This window comes from Accipiter gentilis, chromosome 2 (assembly GCF_929443795.1).
Source record: "Accipiter gentilis chromosome 2, bAccGen1.1, whole genome shotgun sequence".
NCBI lineage: Eukaryota > Metazoa > Chordata > Aves > Accipitriformes > Accipitridae > Astur > Astur gentilis.
Genome location: NC_064881.1, coordinates 32,937,190 through 32,953,626, shown reverse-complemented (window position 1 = coordinate 32,953,626; position 16,437 = coordinate 32,937,190). Strand labels below are relative to the sequence as shown.

Sequence of the window (16,437 nt, the reverse complement as noted above, 5' to 3'; positions counted from 1 at the left end):
GGAGATAATGAAATATTCCACTCTATTGCCATAGTTTAAATTTTGCATTACATGAGGGACGCACGACACATGATTTAATAAGGATATTCTATTATTCCGCAGCATATTCTTGTGAGGGGAGACAACTGAAGCAGGAGAAAGAAAAAAATACAGACAGGCAAGAGAGAAATAACACACTGCAACTCAGTGAATAGGTCCATATCACAAACTCCATTTTCTATCTTATCTCCACACTGCTGCACTCCTTAGATTTCAGTGTACTTTTCCCACACATTTTCATGGCAATTACAATGAGCTAACATTATTTTTTGGAAACAAAACCATATTACATCACTAACACATCACTCCAAATTTGAAATTCTTATAATGAAACTCCCAGAATTCAAGTAAATCTGATGTATTGCCAAAGACCTATTTAAAAATATTTTTTTCTTTCTTCTTTTTAGTTCGCTCACCTCACTTCAGCTGAAGCAGCAGTAGATTCGAGATTAGTTCTCAGTCTGACCTAAACTGTTGTTTCAATATCCACTTGCTCGAATCAAAGGTAAATATATGCAACAGACTTTTTTCTGTATGAAACAAGAACAGTTTGGATATCACCCATATGTGATCAAAATTAAATACGGATCAATATACCTTGCATAACTTCAGTAGAAAAGTGGTTATTGAGACAGCATTTAGAGCCCATTGATTATTCAAAAGGTTTCCCAACTAAAGGTAAGTAGGAAATGTTCAAATTTCTCAGCTGTGTCTATTTCTATATTTAGCTGTGAACTCTAAAATACAGACTTATTCATAGTGGATTGCATCAACAGACCAGAATCCAGTAAAGATCCCTTTGCATTAGTTGCATGGAAGTACTGCAACAATAAAATCCACAAAAATGCAGATCTGCAGGTTTTTCCCCAGCTTAACATCAGGAGGCCACACGACACCCCCTGCAGAATTAATGATTTTTTTCTGTGCTTAACAGGAGAACAAGGTATTTCTGTACACTAGTGCAATCTTGTGAGCGCAGTCTCTGAGTATCTTGCATAGTAGCCCAAGTTTTCAGTGTTTCCATTACACTTGGCAAATATTATCAAACATGCCTACTGCACAACATCCTTACATGTGTTAAGAGTTTCTTTGCAAATACAAATACATTTGCTATTTGTATATGAATAAAGAATTGCATAATTACGTTCAGTTTTTAAATTAATGAAAAAAAACTTCTGAAAGACCTATCCCAAGAACAAAAAAAATCAATGTAGTGAGGACACTTCAGCTGTGTAGCTGACAGTGTGTAAGGAAATAATATAGTTAGTAATATGATGCAATTTGCAGCTGGTATGATGGAGGTCATCGTTGGTGCAAGTGAAGGATATGGCACAAAATCCTTGTGTATCTCTAGGATATTTAAGCTACTCTGCCACATGGCCTAAAATCTAAAGATGAACGTAAATTCCCAGAAAATAGAATGCAAATTTAATTTGATCCTTCACTTGCATATACTTACAAACCCAGGATCATGAAGACCTTTGCAAATATTTATAAATTAAACTTCAGAGACTCCCATGAAGTATTAAATATGGAATACATCCCAGAAAACTCCAGCATTGAAGTTTACATGATTTTCCTGGCACTAAAAAGGAGATATTGACAGTGGTGGGTGTAGAATTCAGACCCCTACACCCCTCAGTTCTTTGACTGAATGACAGTAATACCTTCTTCTCATGCTTTATTCTAAAATAAGAGATTTGAATTACTATTACAGGTACTCCTTATAAATCATGATTATGTTGTATCCTGCAAATGAGCGCACTTTAACATTAAAGATCTGTGCTAAGCGCAAGCAAGTTTTTGTGCACATAAACTATTTGAATTGCTGTGGTTTTAATATCATAATTATTGTTGCATTTTAAAATCTTTTCTGTTCTCCCTGACACTTTTCCAAAACTCCCAAAAGTATGACAGTTAGATGAAGCAGTTTCTACTGGAAGAGTTCTTGAAAACAGGGCACTTACTTACCTAGAAGCTTTTACAGTAAGTTATCTGAATAATGATCAAAGACTGTTAGAGTCACTGTGATACAGAAGAGCTATAAAATTTGGGTCTTCTCTAAACCCCACATTTTTCTTGTAATTTTGCAGCAGAACAATGCCACCATTAGCAGTGAAAAATGGAAGTCTTCCAGTGAATGAAATGCTGACCACCCCTGGGGTCCTAACATCTACACAAAATGCACTTGCTTTGAGTGCAATCTGAACACACAGGAGCAACAACATAAAAAATAATACTGGGAAAATCAAGAAATGTAAAAAACCACATTGGTATATAGAAGGGGAGAGGGTAAAAGGGGAGGACAGCTTTTAGGCTTGCTGTTTCAGCCGAAGTTTTTAAAGTTATCCTAGATGCTTTTTAATTGTTTGTATTTCTATACTTGCAAATAAATTTTGTAGGATTAGAGATAATAAATCAATAATTGGAGTGTGAAGTTGTCTTGAAATTCTGAGGTTCCATCTTTTAGCAATGTTTTATTCATCATCTTGGGTCACTTTAAAATACTATTTTGTATGTATTACATGGAGAAAAAATGCTAAAATTTGTAACAAATATTCTCATTTCATTATTCTACTACTTATTTAATAATGAAGTGAGTTATTATTTACTTACAAATATACATACATAATACATGCCAAAAGGTCCCATCTTTGGTGCACAATAGTTAAACCACGTACTGAAGTTCTTTGTTTTAGAGTATTTCTCTGTGAATTTATGTACTATTTCATAGGTTAAAAATTATAACTATTTAAAAGCAATTATCATAATTGTATTACCTTGCTTGTCGACTTAATTTTGTGCACCTCTTAAAAAGTAAACGTTATTGTTCCTATTATAATATGTATGGCTATTACTATCTAAGGGACGTGGACTAAAAACTAATGTATTGAAGATATTGATGAAGATTCAGGATAAAAAATTATCTTGAATACCAGCAGATAGGAATTTGGAAGTATATCTTAATCATAAAGATAAGTAAAACATTGCAGGGAGGATAAACTGTATTATTCAAGAAATATTTCATTCTTATAAATAAAGACACCATGCAAATTCACTCTGACTTCTGTACGATAAATCCAACTCAATTCTTATTCTAAAACCAATAAAAGTTATCTTTCAGCAATTAAATCTGTAATCCCTGTCACACTTAGACAAATTTGGGACAAAATTTTCCAATACACAACATTTTTATTTCATTTCTCACTCTCATAATTATTTCTTATCAGGTTAAGAGAAGAAAAAAGCAGACAGCAAAAGCAGCTACCAGAAAGCTGCCTTTGCCTCCCTATTGCAAAGCACATGCTGAAGTGAAGCCAAGGACTTGAAATACTTCCAATTTCTGCTTCAAACCTTTTATCTCATGGTAAAGCTAAAATGATACAGTTAACTCCAATACTCATCTTGGATTTCACAGTTTTTCAGGGGCCATTATTATATTTTTTACTCCTTTCCTCAGAACCTTGTAAATCACTTGAGGCCCAGATACCAATCTTTCTTGAACTGTTTTGAAACATAAGGTTTTCTACAAGTAAACCTTCATTCTGCTTTTATAGTGCAAAATCAAAGAGTATATTCCTGAGAAATCTAAAGGGACACTAGTTCCACAGTTAGCAACTGGTAGGAAAGCGCTGTCGCACCTGAAAGTAAAGAAGCAGTGTAGCTGCAATACTGCTCTCTTTCATCCTCCCCAGTTCAACTGGACCTACACAGCCAGAATTCCCAGTTTCATTTGTGCTATTCTGTCCACCTGTAAGTTGTGGTAGTAGAGGTTTAAATAGGTTTGGTTTCCCTTCTAATCCTCTTCCTACTCAGAATCAGAGTGTGCCAAAAAGATGAAAAAAAAGGTAAAAAACCATCAAGAAACAGCAGGGCCCACACCAACAGAAGTGGTTATCTTCCGTTCCACTGCTTCAGTGAGTCAGTAATGGTGGCAGGAATAGCCAGCAAAACTTCTCTATCAAGGAACGCAGCATATCTTAGTTCTGATATGGAAAGTTTTGCTTTTCGAAGCCCCATGTTTCTACAATGCATTATAATTACTACTGCTGACCTGGTAAATGAATAGTGCCAATAGCAGGCACATTGTGCCATAAATGTGCATGTGATTTAACTTACTGACCCAAGAGGAAAAAGAGCTAAAAGGATAAAAAAAGGAGTGAAAACAAGGTGAGGGACTACATGAGCGCGGTTAAACATTTCTTTACATACTTGGTACTGAGCAAAGCAGGACTGGTGAAGACTCTCACCAGGAGTTTTTGAACATACAGGTGGGAAAACAGAAATATTTATGAATATGAGTCTGACCAGCTGCAGCAGTCTGGCATATTGACTTTGCCTCATACCAATACACCAAACTCTAAACTGAGGCAGTATGCAGTCAATTTGCACAGCATTCACAGCAGTTTTATCGGAGTGACAGCACCCTGAAGAAGCGTCAAATGGATAGCTGGGGCTAGTTATTGTTTCAGTCATCACAGCTCAATCTATCCCCAAATGTATCTACTACCTAATCGAGGGTCATGACTAGTAAATTTGATTTCTGGATGTCTGTGTTGGAACATGCAGTTTTCATAAACTAGTGGGCTCTTGTCATTGAACAAATCTCTTTAAATGTTTCAAGTTAAGTACAAAAAATCACTCGTCATTTTTTAATATCATGGCCTCTGCCTTTTCTTCTTCCAGAAAAAGAAGATAATACCCATATCTTACGTGGATGTTCTGAGGAATGACAGAAATTATCTGAGTTATTCAAGAATGGAAAGCGATTCTTTTTATATATTCTGATCAAAAATGTGGTACTTGGTAACTCAAATATAGCTTAGATTTCTGTAGCTCTCACCCAGGTAAGGAAAAAAAACCCACAAGTTTTAAGGCATGTTTAATCATTTCCAAATTTAGGATGATTTAAATTTGCCAGTTTAACATACTATCTGAATTGAGATAAATTATCCACCTCTGACCCATCCTCTTTTTTCTTCCTGGTGGGAGGTTAAGATCATATGCCAGCTAGGATTTTATTACAATCATCAGATAACAGCAGCTGATGCACAATGAGAATAGAGAGAGAATATGGCTGCAAATATCCACAGCTCTGTGAGATTCATGGAGGAAGCATATGTCACCTTATTAAATCTGTAGCAACTGAGGTAGAAGTAACAGAAGGTATCTCTCTCCAGAGCTGGAAGACATGGGAAGAGAAATGGTTCTGTAAGGAAATCTCTTACTTTTCTCTCTCTGAAAATATCTGTAACAGGATGTTACAGGGTTGGTTTTCCCTAGAAATAGGGATTTAAAAAAACAAACCCAAACCCCAGCAGCTGCCAAGACAGGATGGAATACAGAACTTCTTCTCAGAAAGAAATAGCTTTGGGGCAAGTTAGTAAGTTCAGTTGCTTCCGCTAAGGGAAACAGAGAGATGAGAAGTTTTAAAAACTCGGGCTACTTGTCCCACTTTCTCCCAAAGTAGCAAATTAAGTGGCAAAGGACGGATGGTGTTAGATATGCTTATTTGCAGCTCAAAGAGGACATAGAGTGCTCTATGAGAGGATGTATAGCAAAGGTGCAAAAAAGACCAAACACACAACTGTAAGAGTCTCTCTCTGCCTTTTACATACAACCTGCTGCCCCAGCCAATCTTCCCTTGTGTTTACAGAAGTTTATGTATACATATATGCAGATAGGGATTCACCTGAATATGGCTTATGCCTAATTTAGGAAGAAAAAAAGAGGATCATTTGAGATGAATAACCTCTCTGAAGTAATATAGACATCTAGGGCTGGTGTTAACTTTGTTTTGGAATTCTGATTTTGTCTGATGCAAGACACGAACAGTTAAGAACCAGGGGAGGAAATAGCTTTGCTATGCCATTAACCCATTAAGGAAAAAATACATAGCAGAAATGCAAATAAAAGTTCTGGATTTTTTTCCAACATTGCATGGTTTTTCAACTGAGAAAGCACATCAGCTGCAAATTTCAGGAAATTATTTAAAACAGGATTATATGAATCTAGGATGGAGGTAAAAAGGGAGCAGATGTGAAAATCCCAACAAACTAAATTTCTAGAGGTAGTTATAGACAAGCTAGTTTTTGAAAGTGAGGAGAGTCAGGTTCCATTATTATTCACTACTGTATGTCAGAATATGGACAATATTACCTCGATTCTGATGCCATCAGTGTGTTTTTATCCTTGGCTCTGAGACTAATAATAGTTGAAAATGCAACATTCTCTTGGAATTATAGCAAACCTCTTGCTTTGTTGAACTGATAGAGTCAGAAAAAAAACTCAGATCTATTCTACAGAAGTATCTCAACAAAATTGTTTCCCAACAAGGAACAGAAAATTATCTTTTTCCTTCAATGTCAAAGTAATCATTATTTGCACCATGACAAATAACAATTGTCTGTGACAGTAATTCTTGACATCATGTGATGGCTTCATTACAAAATGGAGCATTGGTAAATAGCTCATAGGTATATTTAGGAAACAAAACAGAAAATTCAATAATGAAAATATATCATATTTTCTGCTAAAATGATATTTTGCTGTGTAAATATCTGGTTTCATGAACAGGCTGATTTATTAGGTATTTTAGTAACCTTTTGAAAATCAATGTCTTTATGTAAAAGATGCTTACCAAGAGATTGAAAAAGTGAAAACACATAAGAATCTTTAAAAATTTTAGTGTTTCATACAATGAAAGAAAATACAGTTTCCTTTTTTAAACTAAGTGTGTCTAATTTCAAAACATGGACCATTCCTAAGTCTCTGCTGTACATAGAATTTGTGAACAACCTTTGTACTATTTTAGGGCCGAATATATTGGTTATCTTATGCCCCTGTGTGGCCAACCTAGACAACAAATTCACATTCACATAGCTGTAACAAAGAAGTAACAACGTGTCGTGGGAGCAACCAGGTTTAGGTAAATCCACTGCTTTCCATTCTCAGCGAAAAGCTGTTAATATATGCTGCAATGGTAAAATTGGACGGACACTTTTCTGTACAGTTTGTATCAATTTTAGTCACAAAGGATACTCGCCATTATGCAGTGATGTGTTAATCTGAATATTGCCCAAAGCAACTGCGACTTCACAAAGCACACTGCTACAAATAGAGCATCTGACAGCACAGTATTTGTACACTAAACTCTAAATGAAGAATGGCAATCAGAAAATCCAGCTGATCTGATAACTAAAGGTTTTTAAAGACATTAAAAAACTTTATGTCATTGTCTTAATCATTTGAATTAAAAGTATGTCACTGAAAGTCATCAGAAAAATTTTAGACTGCAAAAAACCTGAAACCCCTTTAGATGCTGGTTTCGAATTTGGATATAACGTAAGAACTTAGTATGTTTTCAGAAAAGGTCTCCTGATTTCTTTTCCCATACTTTCTTTTCCCAGACACATAAAGAATTTTATTCCACAAACTAGCTATTTGCCAAATGTTAAGAATCCAAAACAATTCTGGTGATTTCCTGACACGAGGTAATTCTAATAATTTTTCAATAGAAAGTAACCTATTACACAGGAAATAGCACTACAGTCCCCAATGTAGATGAAACACAGTTTTGAGGTAAAGTCATAGGTCTCTCTTACTGCTTCAACTGGTTGGAGTTGGTAATGTCAGATAGAGACGTGCAGGACCAGGAGGATGGCCCAGTAAACCAGCTATTTCTTTTACACTCACAATAGCATCTTACAGCAAAGTGTTGCCATGTAGCTGGGAAAAGAGAACTAATAGTCCTCCAACAGAAGCTGTTAGCAGAGGATAACTAAACCCATTTAAATGGCAAAATCAATCTAACCCATGAGGAGTTTAATATCATTTGGGTCCTCTCACATCACCTACTGCAATGCAAAAAATATGCAAATAAGACCCCAACTCATATAATGTTTCTATGGGAAATGAAAAAAAAAAAAAGGTTTATATCTATTCTTGTTAATGTTTGGTATAATATCAGAAAGCGAAGGCCAAGATAACTGGCTTTCCTGCAACAAAATCACAGCATATCTAAACTTTCAGGAGAACTGAAGAAGTCCAAGAACAGATGACATGAAAATTAATAGCAATGTATTTTCAGTTACAGTTATATGCATACTACCTAGTTCCCTCTGACTTTCTGTTTTATATTCCATTATCTACCATACTATTAGTATGCATTAGCCTGTTTTCTTCACATTATTACTTTGTGTAAGCAGCAGTTAATCATTCTGTGCTTAATGTCAGCTGTTATCTTTCTGGATTCTGAATTTTACTTTTCAGATGCAAAACCAGAAAGAAAAACCTTAAAAAGAAAAAGGATCATCTCTTTTCAGTCTGACAAAATGTTTAGCTTCAAAGTCCAAAGAGACAGACCACATTATACCTCACTGAAGCAGAACCTTTTACATGCTAGAGGTATTTTTGTTTTCCTTACCATAGCTCTGAAACATTAACTCTTAATGCATGAACAATTAGTTTTTAGACTTTAACTTCAGAAGACACAGAAAGCATGACTTAGTCTCTTATGATTACTGCTGGATAATGTTAGAAAACTGCATGATGTTTTCTTGAGGCCAAAAGCATTGGTACCTAGAAAAATACGACATTGCTCCTTATAAATATAGACATATTCTCATCCTAAATAAGACAGCCCATAGTAGGTAGGAGGCTAGGTTTCCTAACAATCCTTTCTTGTTTGCCAGTCTTCTAGGATAAATATAATTCTAAATCTCAGGCACAGTAAATGCAATCAAATTCTCTGATGTCTTTTGATTTGAAGCTGATACCATACGCAGCTTTTGCTAGAGACTTGCAAACAAAATACACACCTAAAAGCACTATGCACATGTATCTGTTAAAATAACTAAAAGCATGCACCTTGATCTGCAAAAAGCATGCACTTTGAGCTGCAAAAATAGATACAGAGAATCAGGACTTGGTTTGTAGCTGATTAAAACAGTTGCTAAGGGCTTTGTTGGTTGCTGCAGGCCTGAAACTATGCCCTTACAAATATGCACTGTTTTACAATCACAGTTGATAATACATAAATTATTGCTCCATTTTGTAGAGCTTCAAAGACTTCACAGTACACCAAAGGGATGCAAGAAAAATCTCACTGACTACAGATTTCATATATATCTAAGAAAATCTTAATTCAATAAAGTGATTATGATTGCTATAGCTACCTCCATAATTTTACATGCCTAATTAGAAATTCATAACCAAGATATCAAAACTTGAAAACAGTTAACATTAAATAAATACTGAAATATTTATAAAGAAAACACCAGCAGTAAGGGAGAGAATCCTTACAATAATATTCTGGGAAATAAAATGATATGTTTTCTGAAGTATTAAGTGCAAATATCACTGTATTTGAGAAATAATATCCCATTTAAAAGGGATTCCTCCCACAGATACAGAGAAGAAGATTAAAATGCTGGATATAGTCTCTGCAATATTACTTCCACCCTTTTTCCAGAATGTTTCCATCAGTGCACTATCTTTATAAAAAACTAAAGGATTCTTTTTCTCCCTGATCTGCATTCACACTTTCAGATAAAATTCTTAATCATTTTTATTGCTAATATTTAATAGCAGCATGAAAAAGTTCTACATGAGTATTATAGTACATTTACTGAATAATGCCACAAAAATGAGTCATTATTAATTCAGTTTACCCCCCAAAAAAATCCTAAGAAACCAATTTAATAATTATCTCACACCAATAAACAACTTCTCCTTATCATTTCTGATTCCGACAAAAAAACAGCTGTTCATAAAAGGATAGCCTACAGAGCTGACTGACATGCTGCAAAGCATCCACTGATCAACTATAATTTGGCCAGTTAAAAAGATTATTGAAAAGCGTCGCACACAGAATCTAAGTCTTCTAAAAATAAGAAACTGCTTATTGCCTATTTTGCAAAAGGTATGCAGGACTACTAATTTACATCTTCCAACAAATTATGTATGGTTAAACAGACATATCTTTGAGCATTTAATCCTTTCACTGCCACATCCACATACAAATCATTTTCTCAGACAAATTTGTTTATGAATATTTAATATGCTTTAAGGATTACAGCTAATAATGCTAGCTTCTAATGGTAGCTAATGTATTTGAAAGATACATAACCATCTTAAATATTTTATTCTATCTTTGCTGGCTTGCTTTCTGCAGATTGAGTTCTCATTTAAATCCTTACATAAACATAAAAGCACCAACAGAAAAGACTCACTGCTACCATAAAAATATTAATACCTAAGAGTGCAATTATAAAAGTACCCCACTGAAAAACATGCAAATAGATTACTGTCAGCATAAGCATAGCAATGGTAAGGCAAAAATGTTTCATTTCTACTCACCTAGTGTTGTTCAACGTTTGTCCAAAAAGATCATTTTGTAAAATATTTGGAGGGGATGAGAAAACCCCATGAAAATGAGATAAAACAGAATTGCAGACCTGGCGCAGTGTCTCAAATTGCATTTTCTCTCTTTCCTTCCCTTCTATTTTTCTTCACCACCTGTCTTAAAAGTCATCTATTTTGCACACACCATCAAATGCAAACATGCCAATCAAGTTCCATATTTTTCCTGATCTCTGTAAAAACTGTGCCTAAATGAGCAGGGGCTGATAGTTAATTGTACAGTCATTATTCTTCTAATTCAGTCGTAGAAGATTTAGTACCCGTGCGGCTTTCTCCTGACTGTAGCAAGAATTCTAAACAGCAGTAAGCTTTTTGGGCATTCCCAGCTGAAGTGTGAAGCTGAGCTGCTTTCATGTACTCTACTCATATTTCTCTAAGCCTATTAAAAACACGCAGTGAATAGATGCTGTCGTCAGGAGTTTCAGCACATCTGGCTGCCAGCAATAAAATCTCAGAAGTAAAAAAAATGAGGACAAGGCATCCTCACGCTGTTACTACTGTCTAAGAGGAGGAGGATTTCTGCATCTTCCCCTCCTCCTTCCCTCCCCTGTAAAAATGACTAACATCAGTGACCGTGTATGTAGGTCTTTTTTTTTTTTTCTTTTTTCTTTTTTTTTTAATGTAAAGGCAGCTCTACAGGACAGAAAGAGCACTCTGAAAATATTCTTCATATAATAAAAAACATGTAGCACTGAGACTGTAACAATAGACCTTTAATCTCATACCTGAAAAGCTATACCGTACCTTACATGAGATAACAAGTTTTTCAGTGCAAACATTTAAATATAATATCAATCCATGACTGAAGCAAACAGTATACATTCTATACGTAACTAGTCTGTTAAGTACTGTACATACAGCATCAAGGCAATGATTCATCATGCAAACTTGATCAATTACTAAAAGGAATGAATGCATTATATATGCACTACATTTCAAAAACAAGAGGTCTTCAGCATCTTTTAAAAGTTTATTGCACAGAATCAGCCATGATGCAACCGAGCAAAATCAATTACTTCTCTGGGTGCTCCATACCTGTCTATTTCCAGGAAAACCCACTGTCTTAGGAGCCTACGTCTCCAGTACACATACAGTATAGGAAGTCAAAGAGCAAGAAGCAGACTCAGTCATCGAACGGAACACAGTGAGATTCTGCAGCATAATACGCATGGTGAATACCATTAAATGTACAGAAAATAAGTCTCCCTGGCTACAAAACATATTTTTCCTCTTTTCTTTCAATGCTTGTGCCAGAGGATGACATTACATAACATTAGAGAATATATTCTATCATTGTCAAATTGAAAAATAACAATTAAAAAGATTTTCCTTAGAATATCTCATTTTCTATCCAGAGCTTTTAACATCTTAGCACTAATTACAAAATCTCCAAATAAACCAACATAAAATGAGGGCCATTATTAAAGCTTTTCCACTGAAAGCGATTTTAATCCCAGAAGATATGGGAATAAGCAACCTTCCAGCTAATTAAAGTGTCGTATTGATGTGCTCAGAAAGGAGTACCCATGCAGGCTTCTTTGGCCAAAAGGATGGCAGCTACAACTCAGATTTTCAAACAATAAAAGAAATAGGAACAAATTCATCTCCAGGCCCCTCTAAAAGAGATATAGAAGACTCTCTACTAACACCCATGTTAAATATTTAAAAAAAAAAATAAAAAAAAATCAAGAAAATATCTGCTAATAAAACTGTTCCCAGAAGTCCTGTGAAAACCTACAAAGTACTACACAAAATAGTTCTTAATATCTGGGTTTATGCCTATAGCATACTCTGCATTATGGAAACATTTGTATTTGAGAAATGCATTACAACTTATGGTAAAAAGTACCAGGCTATATGTATGGGAAAGCTGGTAACTGTTGAGAACCCAGAGTAGGACCTAATGGGTGTTTATGGCTATCTCACTACAATAAAATGAAAACTTAATACTTGGTAAATACCTTGCCTACATTACAGAGAATTCATGTTTGTAAGAGAAGAAAATTTGCCTTTATGTTCATTCCATCAAAAAGACAAATTTTTCGTATCTGCTGCAAGAAACAGAATCATCTTGTTAAAAATGATTCAAGTTATTCAAATAATTATTAGTCTCATATGCACCACTTAACCATCCAGGGAAAATGTTGACCATGGAGCAGGTACAAGACCAATATTTTAACATATATTTCAATTATATCACCATCTTGTTTTGTGCCTTGTGAATGGTCATCAAAGCCAAAATGGTCCTGTAGTTGCAACCAAGGTCTGAACATTTGACTTTCACCTTTCTGTGTCTTCACTTTCAGATATTTAAAATGGAAGTTATGACATACATTCTTTTTTTGTAAAATTGTTCTAAAACTACTGACAAAATGGGATACATATTTAAAACTTCTAATTTTTTCGTTTAATTCTGCGGTAAGGAATGAAGAGTACTCTGCAGATATTCATGCAAGTAAGACCTTTAATATGGAAAAGATAAAAGTAAAAGGATACTTTTAAAGGCAAATAATCATAGTTGCTGCTAGCAGAAAATTCAACTATAATGACAAGGGACTTGTACAAATACACATTTTTTTGGATGTCTGGAATTTTCATCAAGATTTAAGTTACTGTTGATTAGAAATACATTTTTTTTTATTTCAAAAAATAAATGGTACAGAAAAATAAACAGAATTGCCTTCCTTTCCTGACCCTTCTATTGCTCTCCATGAGACCCCTTGGCCAATAAACAATTCCTTCCTTTATTTACTATGTGGCCTATATTATTGTATTGACCCTATAATGTAGACTTATTACTAAGCCCTTTTCTTAGTTACTTCCACCTTTTCCAAAATATAATCATTTGGGCTGAGAAGAATCAAGGAAACAAAGAGGCCTAGCAAGAAGAGGCTGGAGGGGATGGACTGAAGGAGCATGAGCACAGTAGGCTGTGCCCACTGAGGCACCCATCCTTTCAAAGCCAGAATGGAGCTGATAATCAAAAGAAGTCTGTGGAGCCACAAATAAAATTTATTTCCTGTGCACTAATATTGTTTGAGAACAAAACAGTACAGTTACTAGTTACCTTATGTCGATCCTGTTAGTGATCTTCAAATGTCTCAGTATTTTTTACATTAAAAAATTTCCTGTGGTGAAGGGCACAGTGATTTGGTGTCATTTTTAAGATTTAGGAAATTATATCCTCAGCATTCCCTGATTAAAAGCCTCACATAAGAATTCTGGAAAAGACAGGAATTAATTCTTTTCTCTATTTGATATTTAACTTCCTTACACCTGAGATCTCCTTTTGTCTTCTTCAGGTCACTCACTCTACACCCACCAATATCCATATTATAAGAAAAAAGAGTTCGTCTGTGCTCAGGCTTCTTTTTTCAAAACACCCCTAATTGTATACTTCAACATGCACTAGGTAAGCCAAGCACTACTCAAGCACTTGTGATTCTGGTGTTTCCTAACAATTGAGGACCTGATTCAAATAATTTTGATAGTGATCTTTATTATAGTATTTTGTGTATTTATGCTTGCATATATATGTACACAATCTTGCTAAATATGGTTTAGTAATAATAAATTTCATTTCTTCACCAGTTTTACGAAGGATTTCATAGACATGAATATAAAGTGCTTTAAAGATATTACACAGAATGGGAAAAATGAGTACCACATAGTCTAAGCAACTACCTGACATGGCTGACAGCCTATTTCAAAATGAAAAGACAAGCCAGGGAAAGCATCGTTGGGTGCATTAAGCCAGGCTACACTGAGATCCATAGAGATACCTATTTCTCTATCAAAGCTGAATCTTAATAAACACCCTCCAGTTACAAGTAGTTTGGAAGAAAAGTTATTCTAGAAAGCTCCCAAGTATGTGTGAATATTTTTCAATTTATATAAAACATTTCTATTTCAAATATAAAATTAAACTTCTTTGATTTTGATTCTAGAATTCAGAAAGCTCTTAAGGTAAACCTACTATACAAAGAAAGTTGACAATATGTACAAATATGTTGTCTCAAACATTACTTATAGGCATGACTTCTTTATCATAGCCACACAGAAAAGACATTTCACAGAAAGTTGTAGCTTAAACAAGGTAAAGTCTTGCAACCTCATTAAAGCTATACATTACAGCTCATAAGGCAAAGATTGTTCTGTGATAAAAGATACTATCAAGTACAACTTTGGATTCAATGCCATTCTAATTTACTGGATATTACATAAATATAGCTTGATGGAATCACAGACAAAAATGGTAAAGATGAGGCACTTGGAGTTTGGGGGTAAGAGTAGGATTTTTTAAATGTACAGAAAGCCAAACCTCTATTTTTTTCATCTAGAGACTAAATAAAATTGGGTAATTAATAGCACATAAATACCTGTAATGCAGCTACCATTGCTTTCCAACATGCCTTTACCAAAGCATTTAGCTAAATATTTAGAATTAAAAAATTTTTACTTTTTCAGTATTCTCATTATGAGAAGAAAAAACATCTGAACAAATGCTTTTCAGACAGGTAAGTTAACAACAGTGGCCTTGCACATTGGATGGTGTTACATCATTACCGTTAATAAGACTATTTATTTTGGGTCAGATTAGCAAACTGATGCTCCAAGGTGGGACATCATTTTAAAGGACTAACTTAAATTAAATTCAAGGATGGACATTTCACTTCACTACTGCAAGTGAAATGCAACCAGACTTTCTTCTGGCGTAAAGCACACGTTCATTTCTATTTCATCACATCAGTGTTCAAAGGTTCAGCTTCACAAGGGAAGATTAGCAAGAACTAAGGCAAAATCTACAACTGTAAATTTAATCACATAAGAATAGAAGTTATAGAAGCCAGTATCCTGAATATCTAGGATAGGACATAATAAAGAGAGGGATGCAGATAAAGCCTCAACCCCAAAAGGATAAAAGTACCTAAATCCGGGCTGCAGGGAAGCATCAGTCTCTGCCCAAGAATTGTAATAATGAATCCTCTCCTTGAGCTGGCGCCTGAGCAGTCATTCAAAACACACCCTTCTTTTTATTACAGGAAGTCTGGCAGTTAGAACAGTGTCTGGGAACATGGAAAACTGAGTCCCAAGTTTCTCTTCTGGCTTCCTCAAATACACCCACAAAGTCCTCATCAACACCCTCTTGGTTATTCCAAAGGGAATTTGTCTCTGCTGTTGAGACTGTTCTCTCTCCCGTAAAATAATTAAATATTGAAAGAACTATTTAATTCACTGAGTTAAACATTCATTGAGAACAGAAAAGTGATACTGATTTTATTCCCTGGTAGTCAGGTCACAGATCTACGATGGAAGATACTGAAATTCCAGCTAAGAGACCAAACCTTGTTACAGAAAATATCCACTAAGAAAGTGCAGTAATGTAAAAGAACGTAAGTTCATCCTCATGTTCAACCATCAAATATTGTTTTTTCTTGCTTGCATTTTTATCTCAGTATCATCCACACTTCCCTGATTCCATACTTTCATTCTTGAGGCATTCTATCCATATTCATATAATTCTTTTTAATGTGCTTCTTCATCTTCCTTCCATTTAGCCCTTTAATAGTAATCTATACTCTCCTTTTAGCCTAAGTTACAGATTTTAAACCAAGGATATGAAACTTAGAAACCTGGGCAGTGTTTATGCATTTTTCTGTCCATATTACCATCTATCACCATGATTAATATGCTTGAGGAGACTGGTTAATTTCACAAGGGCATAAATATTAAAATAGTTAAATTCCAGCAAGCTGTGTGAAAATCAGCATCATCATAGGAGGAGAAAGACCCAAGTCAGTGCACATAGAGGAAGGGTGCGTAGAACTGAGCCATTACCCATTGACTTTGGCAGTAGAAAGACAGTCAGAATATGGTCAGTAAATAGCCACGTCACTGCCAACTTAAGTTTGACAAAATTATTATAAATGATAGGAAAAGGTGCTTAAGTTATTGTGATCCTCCATCACATCACAG

General features: G+C 34.9%; 1 protein-coding gene across 47 annotated transcripts in view; it reads right to left on the bottom strand.

The window, feature by feature from the left end:
- The window catches only part of RIMS2 (regulating synaptic membrane exocytosis 2), a 489,705-nt gene that overhangs the window by 324,164 nt on the left and 149,104 nt on the right, over positions 1 to 16,437 (bottom strand). For 6 of the 47 annotated variants that reach the window (XM_049817861.1, XM_049817869.1, XM_049817879.1 and 3 more), the window contains exon 1: positions 10,399 to 10,845. The exons of the other annotated variants lie outside the window; for them this stretch is intronic. In XM_049817861.1, coding sequence (XP_049673818.1) covers positions 10,399 to 10,520 — 122 coding nt within the window. In that variant the 5' untranslated portion in view covers positions 10,521 to 10,845. Of the gene's footprint in view, positions 1 to 10,398; positions 10,846 to 16,437 lie in introns of those variants that run through there. 47 annotated transcript variants of the gene reach the window in all.